Source organism: Protopterus annectens, chromosome 9.part0 (genome assembly GCF_019279795.1).
Source record: "Protopterus annectens isolate FY-2018-M chromosome 9.part0, PAN1.0, whole genome shotgun sequence".
NCBI lineage: Eukaryota > Metazoa > Chordata > Ceratodontiformes > Protopteridae > Protopterus > Protopterus annectens.
The window spans coordinates 1,959,441,666-1,959,467,039 of NC_056743.1; the positions used below are offsets into that span (position 1 = coordinate 1,959,441,666).

Consider the following 25,374-nt stretch of genomic DNA (forward strand, 5'->3'; position numbering starts at 1 on the left):
CCACTTATGAAGACTCAGATGTTGATGATTCCATTCCATCCGTCTCTCCACCAGAGGAATTCTCCTTTGGGGAAACCTTACATGCCATGAGAGAACAATTCCAATGGCAAGGACAGGATTTCTCAGACTCAAGAAAAAGGCTTAGAACCTTTCTGCACCTGCCGCAACACAGGCCCTTAGCTATACCTCCAGTTTTGCCTGTTGTGGATGATGCATTTAATGACGTTTGCACTGCACCTGATTCCTTACCCCCAGCTCCTGCCAAACCAGACAGATTTTACAGGGTGCCTAACACTCATCACCACCTTTACAAGGCCCCACTTGCAGACCCTGAGACTATTTCCCAGGGGCCTAAGGCAGTAGCCTCTACCTCTACAAAAAAACCCTCTCCCTTCTGAAAGGGAAGCCAGGTCATTAGACAGATGGGGCAAAAAAGTTTACACATCCGCCACTCTCTCAGCTAGAGCTTTAAACTGTCAGTTTCACATGATTCAATACCAAGAGTTTATGCTTGACCAGTTGTCTAAGAAACTTTCCTCTGAAGAAACCTTAGATAAGAAATATGTCTTAGAAATGGTGAATAACATACAGCAGGTTAGTAACCATTCTTTGAAATGTGGCTATGATGCACTGGAGGCTTCATTTAGATCAGCCATGACTGGCACAGTGATAAGAAGGCATGCATGGTTGAAAGAACAAGTCCTGCGGATCATGTAAAAGCAAAGTTGTTAGATGCTCCTATGGATAAGGACAATCTATTTGGTACTTCCGCTCAACAGGTAATGAAGAAAATGGAAGAGAAGGCAAAATCTGTACAAACAGTTAAGGATTTCTTACAGGTTCAGCCCCCTCGGTTTAGCAGAAACTGGCCTGCCAAGAATTGGTCCTTTCCAGACTCCTCAAAGACCCAAAGAGGCAGGTATAGACGCTCTAGAGGCAGAAACCAATCCAGAGGTAGTGCCTACAGAGGACGACAGTGGCAAGGTAACAACCACAGAGGCACTGACACAAACACTGCCACTGCAGCAGGACAATCACAGTGACTTGGCTCTGACACCGCCTACCAGAGAGCAAATAGCAGCACCTTTAGGCGGAAAGCTAGCCTTATTTTCAAGAAATTGGCACTATATCACAAAAGACAAGTGGATTTTAAAAACCATAGACCAAGGCTACAGGTTCCACTTCCACACCTTACCAGTAAACAGTGGAATGCCAAATTTACCACCAACTCAAAAAACAGAAGCTCTAAACCAGGTAATTCAGCTAACCAACATGAGAGCTGTGGAGAGAGTACCACAAAATCAACAGGACAAAGGATTTTACTCCAGACTCTTTCTAGTCCCAAGAAAAGAAAAGACTTGGAGACCCATTCTCGATCTGTCCGTCTTAAACACATACATCATCGTCCCAAAATTCAAAATGCTGACCCTACAGCAACTTCTTCCCATGCTGGGCAAGGAGTGTTGGCTGGTGACTCTAGACCTCAAGGAGGCATACCTGCATGTCCCCATTCGACCAATTTGCAGAAGATACCTCAGATTCCTTGCAGGATCAGAGCATTATCAATTCTCAGCATTGCCCTTTGGCTTATCTACTGCGCCCAGAGTATTCACAAAATGCCTGGCATCAGTAATTGCTCATTGCAGGCTACAGGGAATCCAAATCTATCCATACCTGGACGATTGCCTGCTACAAGCGGACAACACAGACAAGCTGACAACAGATTTACAAAGGGTCATTTACTTGTTACAAGCCCTGGGATACACAGTCAATCTAAAAAAGTCAAGGCTGATTCCATCCCAGACAAGAACTTTCTTGGGTGCAGAATTGGATACAGTAAAACAAATGGCATTCCTGACTGCAGAAAAACAAGAACAACTTCCTCATTACTTCTTGGCATTAACAAAGCAGAACAAACTAACAGCAAGAAAAATACTGCAGGCCTTGGGATTCATGGCATCATGCATAATCCTGATTCCTCATGCAAGACTGCATATGAGAAAGCTACAGTGGTACCTAAAAAACTTATGGTCTCAGCACAGCCACAGCCTAGAAGCCGAAATACCGCTAATCCCATGCCTAAAACAAGAATTCCTATGGTGGGCCCAAGCATGCCAGGCAAACCTAGGCTTGCCCTTCCACAAAGGTCAAGCGAACCAGACCATCACAACGGACGCCTCAGACCTAGGCTGGGGGGCACACATGTTGGACAAATGCATACAAGGTTTGTGGACTCCAGACCAGCTGCACCTGCACATAAACCAAAAGGAAATGCTGGCAGTACAGCTAGCAATCCAGAAATTCAAACCTTTCCTAAAAGAAGGCCATTTATTGATAAGGACAGACAACACCACAGTCATGTGGTACATCAACAAGCAAGGGGGCACTCATTCTTACCCCCTATGCAGAATGACTCTGGACCTTTGGAACATGGCACTGAACTACAACATCCAGTTACAGGCAACCTTTGTGCCAGGAAAAGAAAATACACTAGCAGATATGTTAAGCAGAACCACATCGAATGCTCACGAATGGATGCTGCACCCGGACATATTCAAGGCCATCACAAGAAAATGGGGAATACCACAAATAGACCTGTTCGCATCCCCACTCAACCACCAACTCAGGAAATTCTGCACAAGGACGTGCCACCCTCTTGCATGGAAGGTGGACTCCCTTTCCTTCAGTTGGAAAGGCCTCACAGCTTATGCCTTCCCACCTCTTCCTTTGATGCACAAGGTACTGCTGAAAATCAAAGAGGAACAACCAAGGATAATCCTGATAGCTCCAAATTGGCCAAGACAACACTGGTATCCCTTGCTCAGGAGCATGTCTCAGGGGAGAATGTGGCCAATACCTATGATGCCCTTGATGCTAACTCAGAACAAATACAGCATCCTGCATCCAAACCTAAAAACCTTACAACTGACTGCCTGGAACATCACTTAAGAACAACCAACCCAGATTTATCCCAAAGGGTTAAAGACATTATACTTGAAGCCCGCAGACCTTCAACAAGAAGGAACTATGCAGGAAAATGGAAAAGGTTTGCCACTTGGAGTGCTGAAAGAGGAAAAGATGTGTCAAACATAGACATTGCTAACATCCTGGAATACTTGGCAGAGCTTCTACACACAGGTCTGTCCTATTCCTCCATCAAGATACATGCATCAGCTATCTCGGTGAATACAGCTATGATCCGCCTGTCTACTCACATCCTCTACTCAGGCAATTCCTCAGAGGAATCAAGAATGTAAAACCTCCTAGGAAACCACCACTGCCAGCATGGGACTTAAATTTTGTACTAGAAAAATTGACACTCCCACCATTTGAACCAGCAGGAACAGCGGATCTTCAACACCTATCATGGAAAACTGCTTTCCTCCTGGCAATTACTTCAGCAAGAAGGGTTTCAGAACTCCAGGCCTTAATGGCAGTACAACCCTTCCTGATCTTCCATCAAGATAGAGTCTCCATGAGAACTAATCCTACATTTATGCCAAAGGTGGTATCCAGAGTGTCCTTAAACCAGGCAATCCACCTACCTACCTTCTTTCCCAACCCACAGAACAGGGGGGAAAGACTACTGCATACTTTGGATGTACATAGACAGTTATGCTACTACCTGGACAGAACAAAAGAAAACAGAAAGACTGACCAGCTGTTAGTGGCCTATGCACCTGTAAGGGAAGGAAAAGCAATTTCCAAGCAAACAATCTCCAAATGGATCGGAAATTGCATAAGATTCTGTTACTCCCACCATGGGAAACCAATGCCACAGAACATAAGACCTCATTCAACAAGAGCTACAGCCACTACCACAGCATTCTTACGAGGAGTGGCAACCAAGGACATTATTGAGGCGGCTACTTGGACCTCCGTGCATACATTTGCCAAGCATTACAATTTACCTCTATATTCCAGATCCCGAGCAGGGTTTGCCACTGCTGTACTGCAAAGGATCCTGACTACACCATAATTTTTACTTATTTTTCCTCCAACCCTAGTTTAGCTATGGTATTCTACCCAGTTGTTATGACTGCAGATGCATCCATGAAGGACATAGTACAGTTTTGTACCTACCATAAATGTAGATGTCCGAACTGGATAGCATCTGCAGTCAGGATTACCCTCCTTCCCCTCTGTGGTACTCCTAGGGTATTTACACTCCTAATAGCTAGCTGGGGGGGAGTCTCTTATGGTGTATTTGTTTGTATATATGTACATACATGCTTATTTTTTGTACATGCCTTCTTCCTTGTCTGCATACATTGGCATTTATCCAAATTTTAGCTTTCCAAGAGGGCCACTGGCATCTGGGGCAAGAAAAACTGAAGAAAATGGCGTCGGCTGATGCCTTTATACCCGAAGACCAACAGAGATGACGTTGGGTGGAGTGCGACATCAGCCGAAGCCGGACCCAGACTTTGGAATCCGGCCGACCGAAGGGCTGCCTGACGACAGGACTACCCAGTTGTTATGACTGCAGATGCTATCCAGTTCGGACATCTACATTTATGGTAGGTACAAAACTGTACTTTGCATGTAATGGTAGGGGAATATGAACTGAAAGCACAAGCATTAATGACTGAGCTAGACACTTTAAACAATGAGTTAACATCTAGTACTAATTTTAGTGCTTTTAAATCAAACTATGACAAGGTTTTTGATAATGTTGATGTTTTTTGTGATAAGATTCTTAACAGAAAACTAAGAAAATTAGAACGTGATCTCATCGAATACAGGGATGGCCTTGCCTACCCTAGCCCCAATGGTTACAATAAAACTTCTTCCAAAAACAACACCACAAACACAGATAGGGCTAGTGACACATATGACAGACAAGAGGAACCCCTTAGAAGAAGTGAAAGGCTAGCAGAGAAGAACAGAAGGGGTACTAACAACCAGGATTTTCTGCAGAACCCCGGCCAGACCGGGGTTTGGGGACAGAGACAAAGACAGGCACCGAGGTCTTGGAAATTTGTTCACTAACAAACCACCACACACCCACTACCCTAACATCCCTGGATGACCCTACAACTGACCAAGCCCCAAATCTGGGTTTACACAATCAAAACCCTACTAATATTGAGGGTAACTGCACTATTTTAAGGAGAAACAACTTTGCCATATACAATTACACGGACATGAACCTTCCTACAAATGCTTTTGATATTTTCACCCGAGGGTTACATTTTGTCCCAACTAAACCCATGAATTTAACACAAGCTCTGATAGATTTAAAAATGTTTACCAGAGCTTTAAACTTAAATTTGATTTTTAAAGGGCAAACACTCAATGCAGCAGGCCCAACGCGTATAAGTCTCTTTAACCCCCCACTACACCCAATAATTCTCTTCTTTGAAAAGTTAGTGGAGAATGACTTCAGGAAAGTATATAATAATCAAGAAATTCTACTTCATCCAAATTTTTCTGAACAAGAAATGAATTTTATTGAACACTTGCATGAAGAAAAAATCAGGGTCATGAAACCTGATAAAGGAGGGGGAATTGTCCTTATGTTCTCAGAGGACTACGAAGCCCACATGCACATTATGTTGCAGAATGACGAACAATACGACGGTTTCACGAAACGAGATCAATATAGCCTTTGCTGAGATTAAGTACTATCTTACTGACCTTCTATTACAACAGGCCATCAATGAAAAGGTCTATAACTACTTACATGTGGAAAAGCCCAGAATACCAGTCATCTTTGGGATACCTAAAACCCATAAAGGAATAAATCCACTACAATTCCGGCCGATTGTATCAGGAGCAGGTGGAGTGACTGAGCCCCTGGGAAAATTTATTGATTACATGACTAAAGAATACACATCTTTATTGTCCCACGTCTGCAAGGATTCTTGGCACTTCCTCCGGGACATTCCCACCTCTTGCTACTCCCCAGACACCTTAATGGTCACAGTGGACATCAAAGATCTGTTTTCCAGCATCCCTCATCAAATAGGTTTGGAATGGTTTGCCCAATTTCTAGGCCAGAAGACAACCCTTAGTAACAAAATGTCCAACTTGCTTACCGAAATGATGGAGATGGTTTTGTCCAACAACTTCATCTTTTTTAATGGTGAATTATACCGCAACGCAAGGGGTTGCCATGGGGCATCTTGTGCATCCTTCTACGCAAATGTAGTATTGCACATGTGGGAGCATACATTGCTCTAATACCCCATGGAAAGATCACATTCTGTTCTACAGACGCTATTTGGATGACATCTGTATTTTATGGTCTGGCTCTGAAGGGAACCTATCTGAATTCCTTATACACATCAATTCAACAACGAATTTCCTACAATTCACACACACAGTGGATCAGCACGAAATTCATTATCTGGACATTACTCTTTACAAGGACTACAATCAGAAAACTTTCCATTCCAAACTACATCGCAAGGCAACATTTTCTACCTCCTTGCTACACTTGAAAGTGCCCATCCACCATATCAAAAGAGGGGATCATTAAGGGGCAGCTCATCAGAGCAAGTAGAATATGCAGTACGGAGAAAGATTTTGATTCTGAGGTGGAATTTTTGAAAAAACTTTTTTTGGAGAGAGGTTACCCTCTGGAACTATTTCTAACTCTAGCAGCAGAGGTAAAATCTGTACGACATTCCCTCTACAAACCAATACTAGGGGGGGGGTTTGTACCAGTGACCAACAATACACAAAACAAGGATACTGTTCACACTAACAGTTTTGCACACACATACTCATCAAATTCCTATGAATTGGAAGAAACAATCTTACATCACTGGCCGGTTTTAACCCTCTTTGAAGAACTGAAAGACTACATACCACCTAAACCCAGTTTTGTTCGTAAAAGAGGGGCCAATCTAAAGGAATTATTTGAAAGAAATCAAAGAAAAAAGATGAAGGTAAAACAACCAAGGCTGGGCACTTTCAAATGTGGTGCCTGTGCCCAATATCATGCCATATCTAAAGAAACAGCACCATACCTCCCGTCTAGGAACTACAAGATACACCCCACTGGATTTTACACCTGTGCCTCTAGAGGGTCGATACTTGGGGATGTGCACCAACTGTCAAAGTTTCTATGTGGGCAAAACTGAGAGGGAATTAAGGAAACGTATCTACGAGCATCTTTATGACATGACCAGGAAGAAGTAAACCAATGCCTTCTATAAACACTCACTCTCCTGCCCAGAACCCAAAATTCAGTTTCTAGTTCTGGAACAGGTTGAGCCAGATGCAAGAGGTGGTGACTGGGAATCCACCTTGGGCTACCGTGAACTATTATGGCAGTTGAGACTGAATGCAGGGAAGCCACCAGGTCTGAATGGGATGATCAGCATTAAACCGGTCCTCAAGCTTAGGAGGGCTAGGTTATAACTCTCATACTTGACCCCCTTCATACTACAGCATCCCCACACAGCATATTAAATTATTGAACATCCACGGTTTTAGGATTCTGACTAATAAATCAAATCCTATATGAAATGGTAAATGGATGGGCATCAAAAATACCTCACGAATATTTTATTGCATGTCTTTATCAGTGCAAAGTAATAAGGAAAAAAAAAAAAAAAAATTTTAACAATTCACTGACAATCCAAACACATCTTTAAGCATATTCTTTAACAATCTACAACCCCAACCAGATTTCAGACTTTTATGTTCTGAAACCTAGGAAACTGGTATTTTAAAATGTTTTTTATGGTTAGTCATTTTTATTTAAGTGCAGATGTTATTGCAAACATTTCATTTTTTGAGTTGATATAATGACTAACTTTTTTAACATCCAACTCCAAAGCACCACACCTTAGTACTAGACTTACTAATTAATTAATTGTATAATTGCTAGGCTATTTAATGGAGGTTACTGCATACTGCATTTTGTTTTCACTTGATAAAGCTCAGGACTGCCTGAGCGAAAGCGCTTGTGTGATTTTATCTGTGACTTTTGGAATACTTCAGTGTGATTTTATCTGTGACTTTTGGAACACTTCAGAAATAAAAATACAGCCTTGTGGACTTTAGCAGAAGGTCTGGCTCCAAATAATCCAAACAGCATAAAGTTCTCCTACTGGCATGAAGGACCAACCATAAATCGTGCACAGTGGATAGTTAGACTTAGAGCCAATTTTGGGCATGGGCTTAATGAATATATACCATTGAAACCTGTGTTGCAAAAGAGACTGTTAAATAGGTAAAAAATGATGCAAGAAGTTTATCATTTTTATTCTGTGCTGTTTTTACTTTAAGAAGCATTGCTTTTAACTTTTAATTGGTGTCATGTGATTTTTAATGGTTATATAAGGTGTGTCTTTTAGAGTTCATTTTGTATGCACCTGATGAAGCTATTGAGAAAGCGCTTGTGCTGAATAAAATAGAGCTGCTCAACATTTTCGATTTATGGTTGGTCCTTCATGCCAGTAGGAGAACTTTATGCTGTTTGGATTATTTGGAGCCAGACCTGCTATTGTTTTTTATATACTTCTTTTCTTTGTGTTAAGCAAAGGTGCACTATTATTTCCATTAGGGGGGCACCTGACATCTGAGGTAAGAAAAGCTGATGTAATGGCGTTGGCTGCATGCTTTATACCCCTGACTACCTGACGTCACGGAAGATGAGACAGCAACCGATGCAGGACCCAAGACTTAGATAATCAGGCCGACTGAGGGCTACTGCAAGCAGCTAACCCAAATGTGATGACTGCAACAGTGAATACATTTGAACATCTATATTTATGGTAAGTGTACACACCTGTACTTTTTGCGGACTGCCCCTGCCTCTAGGACAACATACAATTTCCTCCTCCTCCTCTGCCTCTGAAGGAGGAGTCACCCTGTGCCTCCTGGAAAAACCTCTGGGACTTCTTGAACCACATCTTACTGCCCCTCTGACCCTTAGGGTATGGTCTAGAGGGAACAGTAAAACGTACTCCCATGGCAGAGAGTGTTTTTCCTTCTTGCTCGCACCGGGTGAGATGGTCCTTTACCTTGGATCCAAACAATGAGGAACCGTCGAAGGGGGTGTGTGTAAAGGTAGACTTAAACGGTTCCACAAAGTTACACAAATGCATCCAGGAATGACGCCTTGGGTTAATTCCTGAAACCGCTGCTCTACTCGCTTCATCGGCTGCATACAAAATAAGCAGCATTGAAGAGTTGACGATAGAGTTCAAGGTGGACAACTGGGCAGAAAAATTGTCAGGGACTCCCTCAGTACATGTACCATGTAAAGAGTCTCCTAACTCTCTTTAAGGAGATCTCTCTGAAGCCTCATTAAGTGAGTAAAGTAATTCAACGATCTAAGGGTCAATGCCACTGAAGAAAAGATATGCTTCCCATATCTGTCCATCGTTCGAGACTCCTTATTCGGCGGATGAACAGTAGTAGTCTCAGCTAGCTCTTTCTTAGTGGCCACCACCACCATGGCATCTACAGGCACACCTTTATATAAAAAATCTTTTTTTGCAGGGGCAGAAAGGAACTTGTTTGGTCTCCTGGGGACTGGCTCCATGGCATCAGGAGTATCCCACACCTTTCTACTAACTAAATCCATCAGTTCTTCGAAGGGTGGAGACACCCACGAAGCAGAAGGTTGAGACCCGAAAGTCTTCAGGTACACCGACTCCTCATCAGAAGGGGTGACAGTGGGCCAGCTGCACCTCTGTTTAAGGATCTCCAGGATGTCTACAAAGGAGACATCAGAGGACGACTTGGGGGGGACCCTTCCGACTCCTCAAGGTCAGTGTCAGATGTCAGGCTCACCCTGGGAGTCAACATGCTTCCTCTTCCAAGTCCTCTTCCATGGTGGCTCCTCAGAAGGACATTCCGGGGAGGTTTCGGAAGAGAGGGGGCCACCAGCCATTGGCTCCTGAGGCTGAGGGTCTCTGCTGCCACTGGAGGGAGTAGGAGCTGAGACAGAAGTAGGTGCTTTATGTGGAAGAGTGCCGGTACCTCTGGTAGGAGCTGACGATCGGAACAGCACACTCATCATCATCTTGAATGCCGACATCTCCGGCACCGAGGACCTCCCCGGCTCAGAGGAGACCGAGGATGCTGTCAGCTCCGAGATAGATGTAGGGTCTGAACGCACCCTAGCCAACGCGCCGAAAGGAAGACTCTGAACCGAAGAAGTTTGGTTCCAAGCATCCCTGTCGGGGCCAACCAGAGAGCTTCGGCCCCTAGTCACTTACAGATGGTACTGAAAGTGTTGGAGCAGAACTCTGCTCTGAAACAGCCACAAGGGAAGCTGTGGCTCCAAAAAAGCAGCATGGCTCGGAGGAGGAATGATCACAGAGGGTTGAACGGACTCGAGTGGCTCCAGAGCTGACTGGGTCGGAGCCAACAACAATTTAGGCAAAGCAGTCAACTTCAAATGTCTCAGCACTAGCCTCTCCACATCTTCTTCTGATAAACTCCTGGAAGACCTGGATGACAGAGTAGGAGATCGGGATTTCTGAGGTATAGGAGGCTTCAGTAACAAGGAGGCCAGTAGAGGGTCCATAGACCGGCTCCAAGAAACACTCAATAGTCTCAGTGGTCGGCTCCGAAATACTTGGAATCGACCCTGCAATAACAATACCGCTCTGTCGGCCTCGAGGTCTGTGGAGCTGATGAGACAGTGGACTTGTCTATTTTTGCACCTTTAAGAGGTGGCTTTGAGACACCAGCCAGTGCCGGGGAGGGCCTCTTAGAAGATTTTGACTTTCCCTTAGTTGATTTAGAAGATGATGAGGAACTAGACAAGTCTTTCTCAAAGGAAGGTTTAAGAAGGCCTTTTAGGATTAGCTTGTTCTTCCTTTCCTGCAACACCCACGGACTGAAAGCATGACAAAATAAACAGGTCTCCTGTAAATGGATGGCCCCTAAACAGTAAACACAGTTACCTTGGCCATCCGTTATAGACATTTTTTGAGAACACTTAATAGATTTCTTAAAGCTGGATGGCTTATGATCCTTACTCTCTTTAGACATTCTGCAGTAGAGGACACATGCACACAGAGAAAAAGGAGGAGGACTAGGTCATCTAATTTAAACGGGCCTAGCCCTGCAGGAAGGAAACGACACCACGAGGACTAGGTCCTCTAAGTTAAACGGGCCTAGCCCAGGCAAGGAAACGATAAGGTCTTCTAACTAAAACAGACCCAGAGGTTAGCGAAAGTAGAAGTATCACACCCTCAACCAGAAACACAGTAATAAGCAGGAATTTGCAAAAAACTCAAGCTTAACGGACAATGCTTTGCCAAGCACAAACAAAATGTTGTTCTGTTAACAATAGTAGCAAATCCAACGATGCTACAACAAGCTAATTTACAAGTGGAAACCGCCAAACAAAACTCTAGCTATCTATAAACACACACACAGTATAACAGTGCGCAAAAGGTGCCTACACTACTAATATATGAAAAACCAGCACACGGGATAGCAACTAAGTTAGGAAGGGCCAAAAAGGCCAAAAAATCACACCAAATTACGCAAGTAAAAGCTAACAACACTAATAACAACTACGCTAATTGATTACTATAAGCAGTAACAGTTTTAACTACTTTAAACTATTTTAAACTAAACAGAGCCAAGAAATTTGGTAATAAATGCAATCACTTAGCCAGAGCCAAAGAGAAGCATAACCGAACTTGTCGACGCGGCAAACGAGATCTGGGGATTGTACTGGTACGCCATAAGATACCTACCTAGCCACGAGCCAACCAGAAGTCTTCCAGCTTGTAAATAGGCCGAGTTGGAGCTGAGGATCGGCTTCGATCCCATATGTAAGAATGAAGGTGGGATAAGACTACAGAACATCTGAGGTCTCGGCCTTAGTAAATATTACAACTGCCAGCCGTGAGCCCCCAGAAATGTCTGAATGCAGTGTGTGCATGTAGGCATTGTGTTTTAATTGATTTGCTCTTTGACATTGCTTTATTTTGTTACTAATTTGTTTTGTAGGTATATAGGAACCGGAAGTGGAGACCGATCTCTAGTGATGAACTTATCCCAGGAGACATCGTTTCTATAGGTAACTGTTGTGGTTGTTTGTGTGAGGTGTAGATACACACAAATTATGTGTATAATATAAATTTAGATTTACTGTACATATACATTTGGTGTCTGTTTGTTGTGTCCGAAGTGCTGTGTTGTTATGCTGCATATATATATATATACCGCATGTTTTAGTAAAAACTTAGTGGTGCATGAATAGTCCGACAGTTCACCTGTGAAGGGCTGTTTATAGGAGGGATTTAATGCCTACCACTCTTTCAGAGAATTTGTGCCAAAGGGAGGTACATATGTGTGATTCTAAGAAACCATTTCACTTCCAGACTTATAAGGCAGTACCTCATTGTTGCCAACTACTGTACTTCCTCTGTGACCCTGGCCATGGCAATCCATTTGGCATATCTAAACAAACTGACATCCTTCACTATATTGCCCAAGACTATCCTCTTGGGTGACTTCAACTACCCCTCCATTAATTGAGGAACTTATACTACCAAAAATCTTTTTCACAATGATTTTTGAACTTCATTAATGCCAGCTCCTCAGACTAGCTAGTCAAAACCCCAATGAAGAGCTAAAAAATATTGGACCTGATTCTCACCAGCTTAACCCCTCACCCCACTGCTCAGCACCTGTAGTAACCAAATCACTGGTCACATCCGACTACTGTGCACCAACACTTTGAGTACAAGTCCCAGGTTACCCCATAACCCTTCCATTGTCAGACTCTTCGTGGGCAAATTTACTCCAGATAACAAATGACCTGATGAAATTCAAATACCCTCCTCACCATAATATATCACATGTGACCTTATTCATGGGTAACTTCTATGCTCACCTCCAGGCATGCATTGATACCTCATTCCACAGAAGACTTGAATACAGTGCCAAGAACAAGCCCATTTGGTGGAACCCAAGTATTAACAAACTGCAATAACGGAACGAAACTCATAGTTGTAAAAACAAAACAAGATCAACAGAGAACTTGGAACAAAATCAAATCCTCCAAAAACAATTGCAAACAATTGCTGAGGATAATCACAGAGCTGTCTAGCTATGTCAAAAATCTCGGAAGTAATACCCAACAGTGCTCTGAGTTGATAAAAAATACCACAACATATTCATCCCTTGAGGACAGCCGACATATAAGCAGACAAATTCAACTCGAACTTTGTTCCCCATCTCTGCCTAATTTATCCACAGCACAGTAGTATGCCTGTGCCACTCCTCCATCACCTCTAAGCAAGCCCCAAGTGTTTTCTGCAACTCTAAGAACACTACTACCATGGACCTAGGTGTTGTGTCTGGGTGTCGTCTTGTCAGCACCTGATATTGTCTAGCTGGTTCATCAAGTTTGTTCCATCTTTGCTTGTCGACTGAATTTGTGCCAGAGGTTTGGAGAAATGCTGTAGTCATATCCCGCTTCACAAAGGGTGACCCACTACTGATCTGGGAAACTATAGACCCATAAGCCTGACTGGCTTTATCTGTAAGGTAAAGTTAGATGGGTTGTGAAAAAAAAATCATCGCATTGGTGGTCTCCTAGCTAAAAGGTGAAGTAACTTTTCTTAAGGGAAGCTCTGTGCTTAAATGTTGAGAGACAGTGAGAACTACACAGAATGCTGGATGTCCTGGTTTCAATTCCCAGATCAGCATTTTCCTTTCAGGTTTCATTTATTAAAGTAATGTTATATTGAGGATTTGTACTGTATTGTGTATGATGTTGGTTTCTTAGCTGGAAGGAAAAATTATTTTTCCTTAAGGAAAGCTCAGTTCCTAACTTTTTGTAGGCAGTGACAGTCACACAGAATGTAGTGTTTTTCAGGACTAAGTCTGTGATAAACTGTGTGTGGAGATGCATGTTGGTTTTTAGAGGCATTTGTGCTCATGCAGGTTTGTTGTATGATGCAAGAGTCTGCGACCCTACACTTTTCCATAGCTAAGTTGCTTTTAAAAAGTGTGGGCATAATTGTATCTTTGGATTTTAATTCTTTTGAGCCTGCATTTGCAAATTGTGGTATTTTTCTGTCAAGCTTCATCTGTGAATGGATTGGCCCCATCGGAAATTTTCTAGTTAACGAATACTGAAGTGCAAGAGGATTAGTAGGTGTCATTTCATGCAAGTGCAACATGAATGATTACATGTGTACAAGATCCATGCTTGGATGTAGAAGTGCATGCTTGCATTGAAGTCTTATCTACTTATTTTTACAGGTCGTTCACCACATGAGAACTTAGTGCCATGTGATGTGCTGCTTTTGAGGGGAAGATGCATAGTCGATGAAGCTATGCTGACAGGAGAGTCTATACCTCAGATGAAGGTGAGTAGTTGTAGTCCTGGTAGTAATATCTAACTCTCTAACATGAATGTTTGTGTGTGTGTGTGTATATATATATATATATATATATATATATATATATATATATATATATATATAGCTCCTACCTTTCCATCATTCTCACAAAACCTTCATACATCATATACACAGCTGGACGGAGACCTGCACCATCTGTATGCCATGATGCATCAGTGAAGATGTCCTTCTATTCTGATGTTGCAGTATTCATAACAGTAGAGAGTTGTTGCTTGCAGCGTCACCATCCGGCCAATATACCAAAGTCTTAGTCCAGGAGGGTACGTGTGACGTCGGTTACCAGGGTCATTAACCGACGTTAGCTATAAAAGTGACGTCTGCACGTACCCTCATCAGAATTTGTCTGCCACAGTGATCATCTGATGCCAATTTACCAGTTCCACTTCTGTATCATGTTTCCTCAGACGACCACATTCCAGATCATTAAAGACCAGATGACCGTTTTTGACCATTACAGATAAATGCCCAGTGGGGTTTTCTTACTTATTTTACTTACTGTTTAGACTTGCATGTCAGCTAGGAAAGGGAAGTGTGCTTGTGAGAGGCTAGGCTCCTGCCCAGACTCTCCCTTACAAACAGCAAATGCTTTCAATAACTTTTTTACTTCTACAATACTTAACCTAGCCAACCAACAAAGCCCAGACCCCTCACTACTAGGTAACCCAAGCTGTACACCACCACCATTTCATCTTAAACCCATACCTACTTCCTATATTCGATATCTACTTCAGAAACTCAAACCTTCCACCCCCTCAGCAGACAAATTGCCAGCTGAATATCTTCAGTTAAGTGCTAATGCTATTGCTTACCCTATCTCTATTCTAATAAACAGAACCATAAGAGAAAGTACTATACCTTCACTCTGGAAAATCTCCCACATCATCCCTCTCTTCAAAGGTGGCGAATCATTTGAGTATTCTAACTACCGCCCCATAGCACTACTATCTCCTATTGCAAAAATAATGGAGAAATGCATTCACAAACAGTTACTTAATCATCTCCTATCTAATAATCTCCTCAAGAACTGCCAACATGGCTTTCGTCCCTCCCATAGCACCACCTCAGCCTTAGTATCCTTTATCGACTCCATTAATAAAACCGCAATAACAATCTTCTTACATCAGCATTTTTTGTAGACCTGTCAAAAGCCTTTGACATGGTGAACCACCAACTACTCTTACACCGTTTAAAATCTCTCTCACTCAATAACTTTGCCCTAAGCTGGTTTACTTCATACCTTCATAATCGGAAACAAGCTGTGTTATGGAACAACAATCTTTCAGACCTTCTCCCCACCACTTTAGGAGTCCCCCAGGGCTCCATCTTAGGTCCTCTTTTATTTTCCATCTTTATTAATGATCTGCATCTTGCCACTCCTCTAACTACTTGTATTCAGTATGCTGATGATACCACCATCATTTGCTCTGCCACCAACCAAACTGACCTCCACTCCATTACCCAAAAAACTTTTAGCACTATAGAGCAATGGTTCTCCAATCACTGACTTCTCTTAAACCCTAAGAAAACTAAACTTCTCCTCTTTCTACCTACACACCTCTCTCCCTCTATCAACTTCACACTTTCTTCAAATAATGGCACCCTTATCTCTCCAGACCAAACTACCAAACTTTTAGGCATAACTATTGACAACCTTCTTAAATTTGACTTCCATATTAACTCAATCATAAAAGCAATGAATAGAAAATTAGGTTCCCTCTACAGAATCAAATCTTACTTAACTCCTGAAGCTAGAACTACTATAGCTAGAACCCATCTTACCTCTACTCTACTATATGCTTCCCCTATATATACTAACCTTTCTAAACATAACATCAACAAGCTTACTGCAGCCTACAACAACATTGCCAGATTTGCCACTGCCTCACCATATAGAACACACCACTGCCTGAACCTTCGCAACCTAGGGTGGCTAGAGTTACCCCACCTAATTCAATACTATCAGCTTACAATTGCCCATAAAGCCCTTTACCAACCAGAAAATACACCTATGCTCTCTACACTTATAAAACCCTATAACAACCTAAAAAACCTTCGCTCTTCCAATAAACTACTGATTCAAACTCATCGATCAAAAAACACAGCAGGTGACTCTTTATTTTCAAACTCAGTTGGCAAAATTTGGAATCAACTTCCACCAGATCTAACAGCCCAAACTTCCCTAACACTCTTTAAAACTAAACTGAAACACTTTCTAACCAACCACTGGCTATGCTCCTGCAATAACCCCAGCTAATCTTAACCCCCTCCCATCACCAGTATCCTTTCATCTCCATTCTCTTTTTTATCTATTCACTCCTACTTACAAATTACTCTCTTATCTTTGAACTATACTTGTCTCTAAACTCTTTAGCTAACTCTTAAACTATTTAACTTCTCTGTTTCTCACTATGATGATCAGTACTCCAGTAATATCTGTATCTCCCTCTCACCTTTTTCTCTACATCCTCTTATTGTGGTTTAAATGCCTTGTGTATTTGTACAGTAAATGCCTTATGTATTTTGTATTTACTTTTGTTATCATGTAGTAGATAGCGGAGCTTTTCTCCTCGGGCCTCCACTGAAAATGGACATGTATCCAGTTGGACTAGCCCGGTTAACAAATGTAAAATAAAAAAAATAAAATAAAAAAAATTCCTCACAAGGACACACACGATAAGTGTGTTTTTTGTCTAGGCAAGGCCCACGACCATACATCCTGTTCAATTTGTAAGTTGTTTGTCCCCAAGACGCTACATAGCTGATTAGCGGCTTTAAAATCTTTATCTTGAGAATGAAAGACTCAGACACTTGGCATTAGGCATGGAGGGAGGAGTAGGCCCTTCTGGCGAGCCACCTCGGAAGAAGGCGAAAAAAGTTAGGCCCGAATCTCAGGCTGCACCTCAGGCGTCCGAACAGGCTCTAGAGGTGATTGATGACCCGGAGTCCGTTCAGACGACGGTTACCAAAGCAGGCCCGGGAACCTTAATGGAAGCTGGGGTGCTGGATACTGAAGGTGCGTCCGCTGAGATAATTCAGCCGTCAGAGTCTGATGGCGGAGGATACCATGGCTCACATTCTCGGAAGCCACTGCTCCTCCTAGTCATGTTAGGCTGTCATCTGCTCCTCTTCTGACTGCCCCTACAACCCCCTTGAAAAGGAAACGGAAATCCAAGTTTTTTGAACCCCCTACAGATGCCTGGCTGGGAATCCTTCTCTCAAAGTCTGTTTAAGGCCCTTCAGGCATTACAATCACAGCAGCTACCTCCTACTCTCACTCCTCAACCAATTCATGTGTCTGAGGAAGAATACTCATCTTCTGAGGAGTCCTTCTCCTATGAAACACAAATTGCATCCCCCAAAGAATTCATTATTCCAGAAGAGGAGGACTCTATTTCTCCTGAATCCCCAGGAGAAGAATTCAGCTTTGGGGATACTATCTCTCTCATGAGGGAACATTTTAAATGGCAGGCCTCTGAGGTTTCAGAATCTAAGAAAAGGTACTTTGACCGTTTGCAAGTGGAACAGTCACCCCCCATCAGCTGTGCCTTCCTTACTGCCTGCTTTTCAGGATGCCTTCCTAGCTGCTTCACAATCCCATGACTCCAAACCCTCAGCAGCTAAATGGCCTGATCGTTTTTACAGGGCTCCCCAAGACACAGTTTCTCTGCAAGAACCCTCTTGCAGACCCAGCTGATGTCCTTCAAGGATGCATCTGCAGTCATAACATATGGGTTGTCCTGCCTCAGGCAGCCCTGCGGTCGGCCGGATTCCAAAGTCTGGGTCTGGCCTCGGCTGATGTCGCACTTTCCCCGACGTCAGAGCTTCTGGGGTATAAAGGCATCAGCCGACACCATTTTCCTCAGTCTTTCTTGCCGCATGGTGCCCGAAGCAGAAACTGTTCGCAAGTGCTGGTCGGTCAGATCCAGAGATTTCAGCTACCGAAGACTTCTAAAAAAGCTAAGTACCCCATTGGGGACTCTTTCTTGCCTCAGCCGATGTCAGACAAAGTAAATAATTGTTTAACTTGTGGGAAACAAATACCTCATAAGGATTTCCATTCTCACTGCCTTCCTTGCTTAGGCCCAGACCACGACGTATCAGCTTGTTTAGCCTGTGCCTCCTTCAACCGACGGACTCTTAGACATCGGTCGGAGTTTTCAGAAGAGATTTTTGGATCCGCTTTTGCGTATAAAATGCCGTCGGAGACACCGACTACACATTTAGCCAAAAAACGCAAGGAAAAGGACCGACACTCGCGGCCCGCGGTTTCGGCTGAAACCACGGTTAGGCCTACCGCGAGTGTCTCGGTTTTGGCTGAAACCGAGTCCTCGGTTCTTACTTCTGCCGAAATCATACCTCCGACAACCGAGGCCAGAGAGGCCCCGGCTGAGTCGGCTACCAAAATCCCTAGCGAAGAAGCAAGCGCACAAGAATTGTCCGACACCATCTCATTGGACATTTCTACTCCTGCACGTGGGGCAGCTAGGCCCCCTGCTTCTATGTCTATTAAGGCCTTCTCCAGGGCTAAAGCAGCTAAAATTTCTAAGGCTTTACCTGCAAAATCTACCTCTGAGACCTTCCTCTAGTTCTCAGATTCTCAGCCTTGCTGAGGACCTTATATCTCTGATTAGGGGTTCCCAACCTCACCCAGACAAGGCCTCTCATCCTCCTCCTGACAAAAGGCCTAGGACTGAACCCCCTGAGCCTCTCTCCTCTGATTACTCCTCGGATGGATCTGATTGATCTGACCATCAGGAAGGGCCATACTCACCTTATGAGGATTCAGATGCAGAAGACTCTATTCCTTCTGCCTCCCCTCCAGAAGAATTCTCCTTTGGGGAGACTTTACACTCTATGAGGGAACACTTTCAATGGCAGGGTCAGGATTTCTCTGATTCTATCTGGCTATTAGGGCCCTAAACTACCAAACCCATATGGCAAGGTATGTACTTGACACCATTTTAAAAGCCTCCACCCTTCTATCTGAGGTTCAGGATTTCCCTATCAGAGCACAACTAAATTCACTGCTATCCACAGCATCCCAAGTGACCAGGCACTCTATTAAGTGCAGCTATGATGGTGTGGAAGCTGCATCCAAACTGCTGCTTCTGGATCAGTGCTGCAACGTTACACTTGGGTACGGCTACAGCCCTTCCCATGGATATTCAAACTAAACTTCTGGATGCACCCTTCTTCTGACAAGCTTTGCTGAGCTTCTCAAATCCCTCCAAGAGAAGGGTAAAGAGTTACAGAACCTCAAACACCTTCTAGTGTCCCCTGTTCCTAGATATCATAGGAACTATCCTCAGAAACCCTCCTTTGTAAGAAGACAATCCTTTCATTCAGCACCACAATCAAAGGGAAGTAGACAGCTGAGAAAGACTTCTACTCCCAGATTTCCCTCCAGATCCTCTACCACGCTCTTTCAGAGCCAGCTTGACCAACCCAAGCCTCCTCCACTGTGACTCACCACTTCTGCATCCAGAAACACCCTTATCCCTTTGACTCACCCTCTCCCTTCCCTCCTGGTGGAGAATAGCAAGAAAACAATGTGTCCTTTCCATCATCCAGAGAGGATATTACATGACTTGGTGGATGCTCCCACCTTTCCAAGGGATTCCTCAACCAGCAAAAAAACAGATCCACCTGTTCCCACCCATCATTCTTCGACTTCTAAATCAAAGCACCATAGAACCAGTGCCAACCCTCACAGGAACACAGGATGTTCTTCGTGTTTCACTGTTGCAGTCATTACATTTGGGTTATCCTGCTGGCAGGTTGCCCTCAGTCAGTGTGAATTCCAAAGTCTTGGATCCTGCGTCGGTTGCTGTCACTTCTTCCCTGATGTCAGGTCGTCAGGGGTATAAAAGATGCAGCCGACGCCATTTTATGTAGTCTTTCTTGCCGCGCGGTGCCCGAAGCAGAAGCAGATCGCAAGTGCCGGTCGGCCGACTCCTGAATTTTCCGGGTTCGAATTTCAGATCTGAAGTCTTCATTAAAAGCTAAGTATCCCATTGGGGAAACTTTTTTCTTGCTCCAGACCGATGTCAGAAAAAGTTAATAATTGTATTTCTTGTGGGAAGCAAATACCTCATAAGGACTTTCATTCTTATTGTATTCCTTGCCTAGGCCCTGACCACGACATTGCTTGTTGTCGGTTTTGTGCTAGATTTAACCAATGCACTATTGAGCGTCGGTACGATTTTGCATTTAGCTATTTTGGGTGAAGATTTAATTATACAATGTCGTCGGATAGCCATCCGACTACCGGAGTTAAAAAAAAAAACGAAAAGAAGAAGACAGGCAACCGAGATCCAAAACTGACGACGAAGCTTCTCCTAAGCAAGTCGCCGGTTCGCCCGTCCTCAGTGAGGCACTTTCGCAGCCCCTGACACCCGCTACTTTAGAGTCGCAGGCTGCTGCCGACTCCCGCTGGAAACTCAAGGTATTGGAGCCTCGGAGATAATTCCCTCAGATGGGTCCGGAGCTGCTGAGCAGGCATCGGCTTCTGAGGGGGGTATTCAGACCCAAACAATTATATATTAAACTGACTTCAAAGACAAAGGCTAAAACACCTTCAAAGGCAAAGAAACAAATTCACCAGCCACAGGGACACAGGCCTCCATGCCCAAAAAACAGATGCTCAAAATGGCCGAAGACTTGATTACCTTGATCAGGGGTTCCCATCCCCCTCCTCCTGATAAGAGGCCTAGGCAAGAGACAAGAGTATGAATCTTCAGATCAGGTTTCCATTTCTTCTGATTCCTCTTCTGATCAGGAATATTCTCTTCCCCCCCATGAGGATTCTGATGCTGAAGTGTCAATTCCTTCAGCTTCTCCTCCTGAAGACTACTCTTTTGGGGAAACCTTGCATACTATGAGGGAGCACTTCCACTGGGAGAGCCAAGATTTTCCAGAATCTAAGCAAAGGCTCAGAGACTTCCTTTTACTGCCTCAACATAGGCCTCTAGCTGTTCCACCTGTGTGGTAGACATTGTAGATGATGTGTTCTCGGAGTCTAGTCTGACCCCTGACTCTTTACCTCCAGCTCCTGTTAAGCCGGATAGAAACTACAAGGTACCTGACTCTCATAAATCCCTTTTCAAAAACCCTACTGCTGACCCAGAAACTATTTCACAGGGTCCGAAAGGGGTCAAGGCTTCTACAGCAAAAAACCCTACCCCTCTGACAGGGATTGTAGGGCACTGGATAGATGGGGAAAAAAGATTTACACATCTGCTACTTTGGCTATAAGGGCTTTAAATTGCAAGTTTCATATGCTCAAATAGCAATATATCATGACACTACTTAAACAGAAATTGATGGCAAATTCTGAATGTGCAGAAAACAAAGAAATGCAGGCTTTATTGCATGCAGCTGAACACGTTGGAAAGCATACTTTGCAATGTGGGTTTGATTCTCTGGAGGCCTCCTGCAGGGCCGCTGTTACGGGTTCTGTCATTAGGAGGCATGCTTGTTTAAAGGAACAAAATCTGCCTGACCATGTTAAAGCAAAGTTATTACATGCTCCTTTACAACATGATACCTTGTTTGGTGTTAAGGCAGAAGAGGTGTTAAAGAAAATGGAGGACAAAGCTAAATCTATGCAAACGGTCAAGGATTTCTTACAGGTACAGCCACCTAGATTTAGCAGACACTGGCCTACAAAGAATTGGTCCTTTCCAGTCTCAGACAGACCTCAAAGGGGCAGATCCAGACGGCCTAGAGGCAGATCACAGCCGCAAGGTTCCTACAGGTGTAAGCAGTGGAGTGCCTCTACCTCCAAAGGTGGAGAAGACAAATCACAACCATACAGGAAACAGTCCCAATGACTTCCCCCTGCCTGCACCAAGCACTTATCTTCTGGCAGCACCCTTAGGGGGAAAACTAGCACTTTGTTTGTCAAAATTGGCACATTATAACCCAAGACAAATGGGTTCTAGACATAGTGTCACAAGGCTACAAGTTTCATTTCCATACCCTGCCAAGAGCAAACGGTTGGCCAGACCTGCCAAAAAAATCAATGGGCAGAGGCTCAAAAACAAGTCTCTGCTCTCAGGGATATGAGGGCAATTCAACAAGTGCCACAGCAAGAGCAGGGACAAGGATTTTACTCAAGGCTTTTCTTGGTACCTAGACAGGAGAAAGCATGGAGACTAGTACTGGACCTATCTTTTCTAAACACTTTCCTGGATATACTAAAATTCAAGATGTTGACCTTACAGCAGCTTCTCCCCGTGCTGGGCAGCAAGGCTTGGCTCGTGACTTTAGACCTAAAAGAGGCATACCTGCATGTCCCAATCAGACAGTCATGCAGAAGATACCTCAGATTCAAGGCTGGCTCAAAGCATTACCAATTCTCTGCACTGCCCTTTGGCATATCTACTGCACCTAGGGTCTTCACAAAGTGCCTGGCACCAGTAATTACTTACTGCAGACAAAGAAGGAATACAAATATATCCTTACTTGAATGACTGCCTCATACAAGCAGAGAACACGAACATTCTACTACAGCATCTGACTTTTGTGATAAGACTTTTAACATGTCTAGAGTACACAGTCAACAAAAAGAAATCAAAACTAGTACCCTCTCAAGAGATAATATTCCTGGGTGCAAGCTTAAATACAACTGCCCAGATGGCTTATCTCACTCCAGACAAACAAAGGCAACTGACTACCTATTTCAAGGAAATGGCAACAAAGGCACAGTTATCTGCAAGAAAAATTCTGCAGGCTTTCGGCTTCATGACATCCTGCATCTTACTAATTCCGTATGCAAGACTGCATGTGAGGACAATTCAGTGCTACTTAAAAAGTGTCTGGACACAACATTGCCACAGTCTGGAAACAATGATTATTCTAATACCCTGCCTGCAACAGGAATTACGATGGTGGGCAAAGGCTTGTCACCAAAATAAGGGACAGCCATTCTCAATACCCCCAGCCAGGCAGAGCCTAATGACGGATGCATCAGATTATGCCTGGGGGGCACACATGGCAGGAAGAGGCATTCAGGGCACCTGGTCCACAAACCAAAAGCATCTACATATCAAACAAAAAGAGATGCTAGCTGTTCAAAATGCCCTGACAGCCTTCAAGGACCTACTTCATCCAGGACAACTACTGATAAAGGCAGACAACACCATGGTCATGTGGTACATAAACAAGCGGGGGGAACTCAAGTCATACCCCCTAGGCAGACTAGCCATGGCTTTATGGGACACAGCATTGACTTACCAAGTTCATCTGCAGGCACAATTCCTGCCAGGAAAGGAAAATTCTGTGGCAGACGAACTAAGCAGAAACCTCATGGATCCCCACGAGTGGCACCTGGATCCACAAGTCTTCAACATGATAACAAGGGAATGGAGACACCCGGACATAGATCTATTTGCCTCCCCTCAAAACAATCAACTAAGAAGATTCTGCACAAGCTTGGAAAGTGGACGCCTTATCTTTCAACTGGACAAACCTATCAGTATATGCCTTCCCTCCACTGCCTCTCCTCCCCAAAGTACTCCTGAAGGTCAGGCAGGAGAGACCAAAAATGATTCTGATTGCCCCAGACTGGCCACGCCAGTACTGGTATCCGATCTTAAGGAACTTGTCCCAGTGCCCAGCCTGGACCTTATTTCAAATACCTCATCTACTGTCTCAACAAAACAATCAGATTCTGCACAGCCAACTCAGGACCCTAAACCTGGCAGCATGGCGGATAATGTAGTCATACAAACCACACCTCTCAGTAAAGCTGTGATGGATGTCATTTTAGAAGCCAGAAGGCCTAGTACTGGAAAATCCTATGCTGGGAAATGGAAGAGATTTTGCACTTGGAACCAAGCTCAAGGAACTGATACAGCTGTCCCAAATATTCCTCAGATTTTGCAATATTTAACTGAGATGCTTGACAAAGGCCTATCTTTTTCATCAATTAAAATCCATGCCTCTTCCATTTCGGCTCATTACAATACAGAGCCACCACTCTTTTCTCATCCTTTATTGAGGCAGTACCACAGAGGAGCCAAAAACTTACGGCCTCCAAGGAGAAGGCCAACACCTGCATGGGACCTCGATTATGTCGATTATGTCACCTTACCTCCTTTTGAGCCAGCTGCTACTGCGGACATAAAGTTCTTAGCTTGGGAAACAGTTCTGCTGCTAGCAATAGCTTCTGCAAGACTAGTTTCAGAGCTACAGGCTCTCATGGCTGTGGAACCCTTTATCATTTTCTCTCCGGACAGGGTCTCTCTGAGAACAAACCCTACATTTATGCCTAAGGTGGTATCCATGCAGCCCTTAACCAAACAATTCATTTGCCAACTTTTTTATCCAAATCCACAGAACAAGGGGGAGACAATTCTGCATTCTTTGGAGGTACACAGACAACTTAGATTCGGCTTGGACAAAACTAAAGATGTCCTTCAAGAATACAACTGCAGTCATAACATATGGGTTGTCCTGCCTCAGGCAGACCTCGGTCGGCCGGATTCCAAAGTCTGGGTCCGACGTCGGCTGATGTCGCATTTCTCTCCGACGTCAGAGCGGCTGGAGTATATAAGCATCAGCCGATGCCATCTTCTTCAGTCTTTCTTGCCGCGCGGTGCCTGAAGCAGAAGCAGTTCGCAAGTGCCGGTCGGTCAGCTCCTGTATTCTTCGAATCCGAAGTCATCAAAAAAGCTAAGTACCCCATTGGGGACCTTTACTTGCCTCAGCCGATGTCAGAAATTACTGAAAAAGTAAATAATTGTTTGTCTTGTGGTAAACAAATACCTCATAAGGATTTCCACTCTTACTGCCTCCCTTGCCTTGGCCCAGATCACGACGTCTCGGCCTGTGCCGCCTGTGCTCGCTTTAACAAGCACACTCTCAGGCGTTGGGCGGAGTTCGCTGAAGACTTTTTCTGTGATATATTTGATTATATGATGCCGTCGGAACAACTGACAACGCAGACTCCTAAGAAACGAAAAGACCGGGACCGACATCCTCGGCCCGCGTCTTCCACCGACACCAC

General features: G+C 43.9%; 1 protein-coding gene across 1 annotated transcript in view; it reads left to right on the top strand.

The window, feature by feature from the left end:
• The window catches only part of ATP13A1 (ATPase 13A1), a 1,617,817-nt gene that overhangs the window by 234,507 nt on the left and 1,357,936 nt on the right, over positions 1–25,374 (top strand). Inside the window, exons 6-7 of the mRNA XM_044084778.1 lie at positions 11,938–12,007; positions 14,203–14,309. Of these exons, the coding sequence (XP_043940713.1) occupies positions 11,938–12,007; positions 14,203–14,309 (177 nt within the window). The remainder of the gene's footprint in view (positions 1–11,937; positions 12,008–14,202; positions 14,310–25,374) is intronic.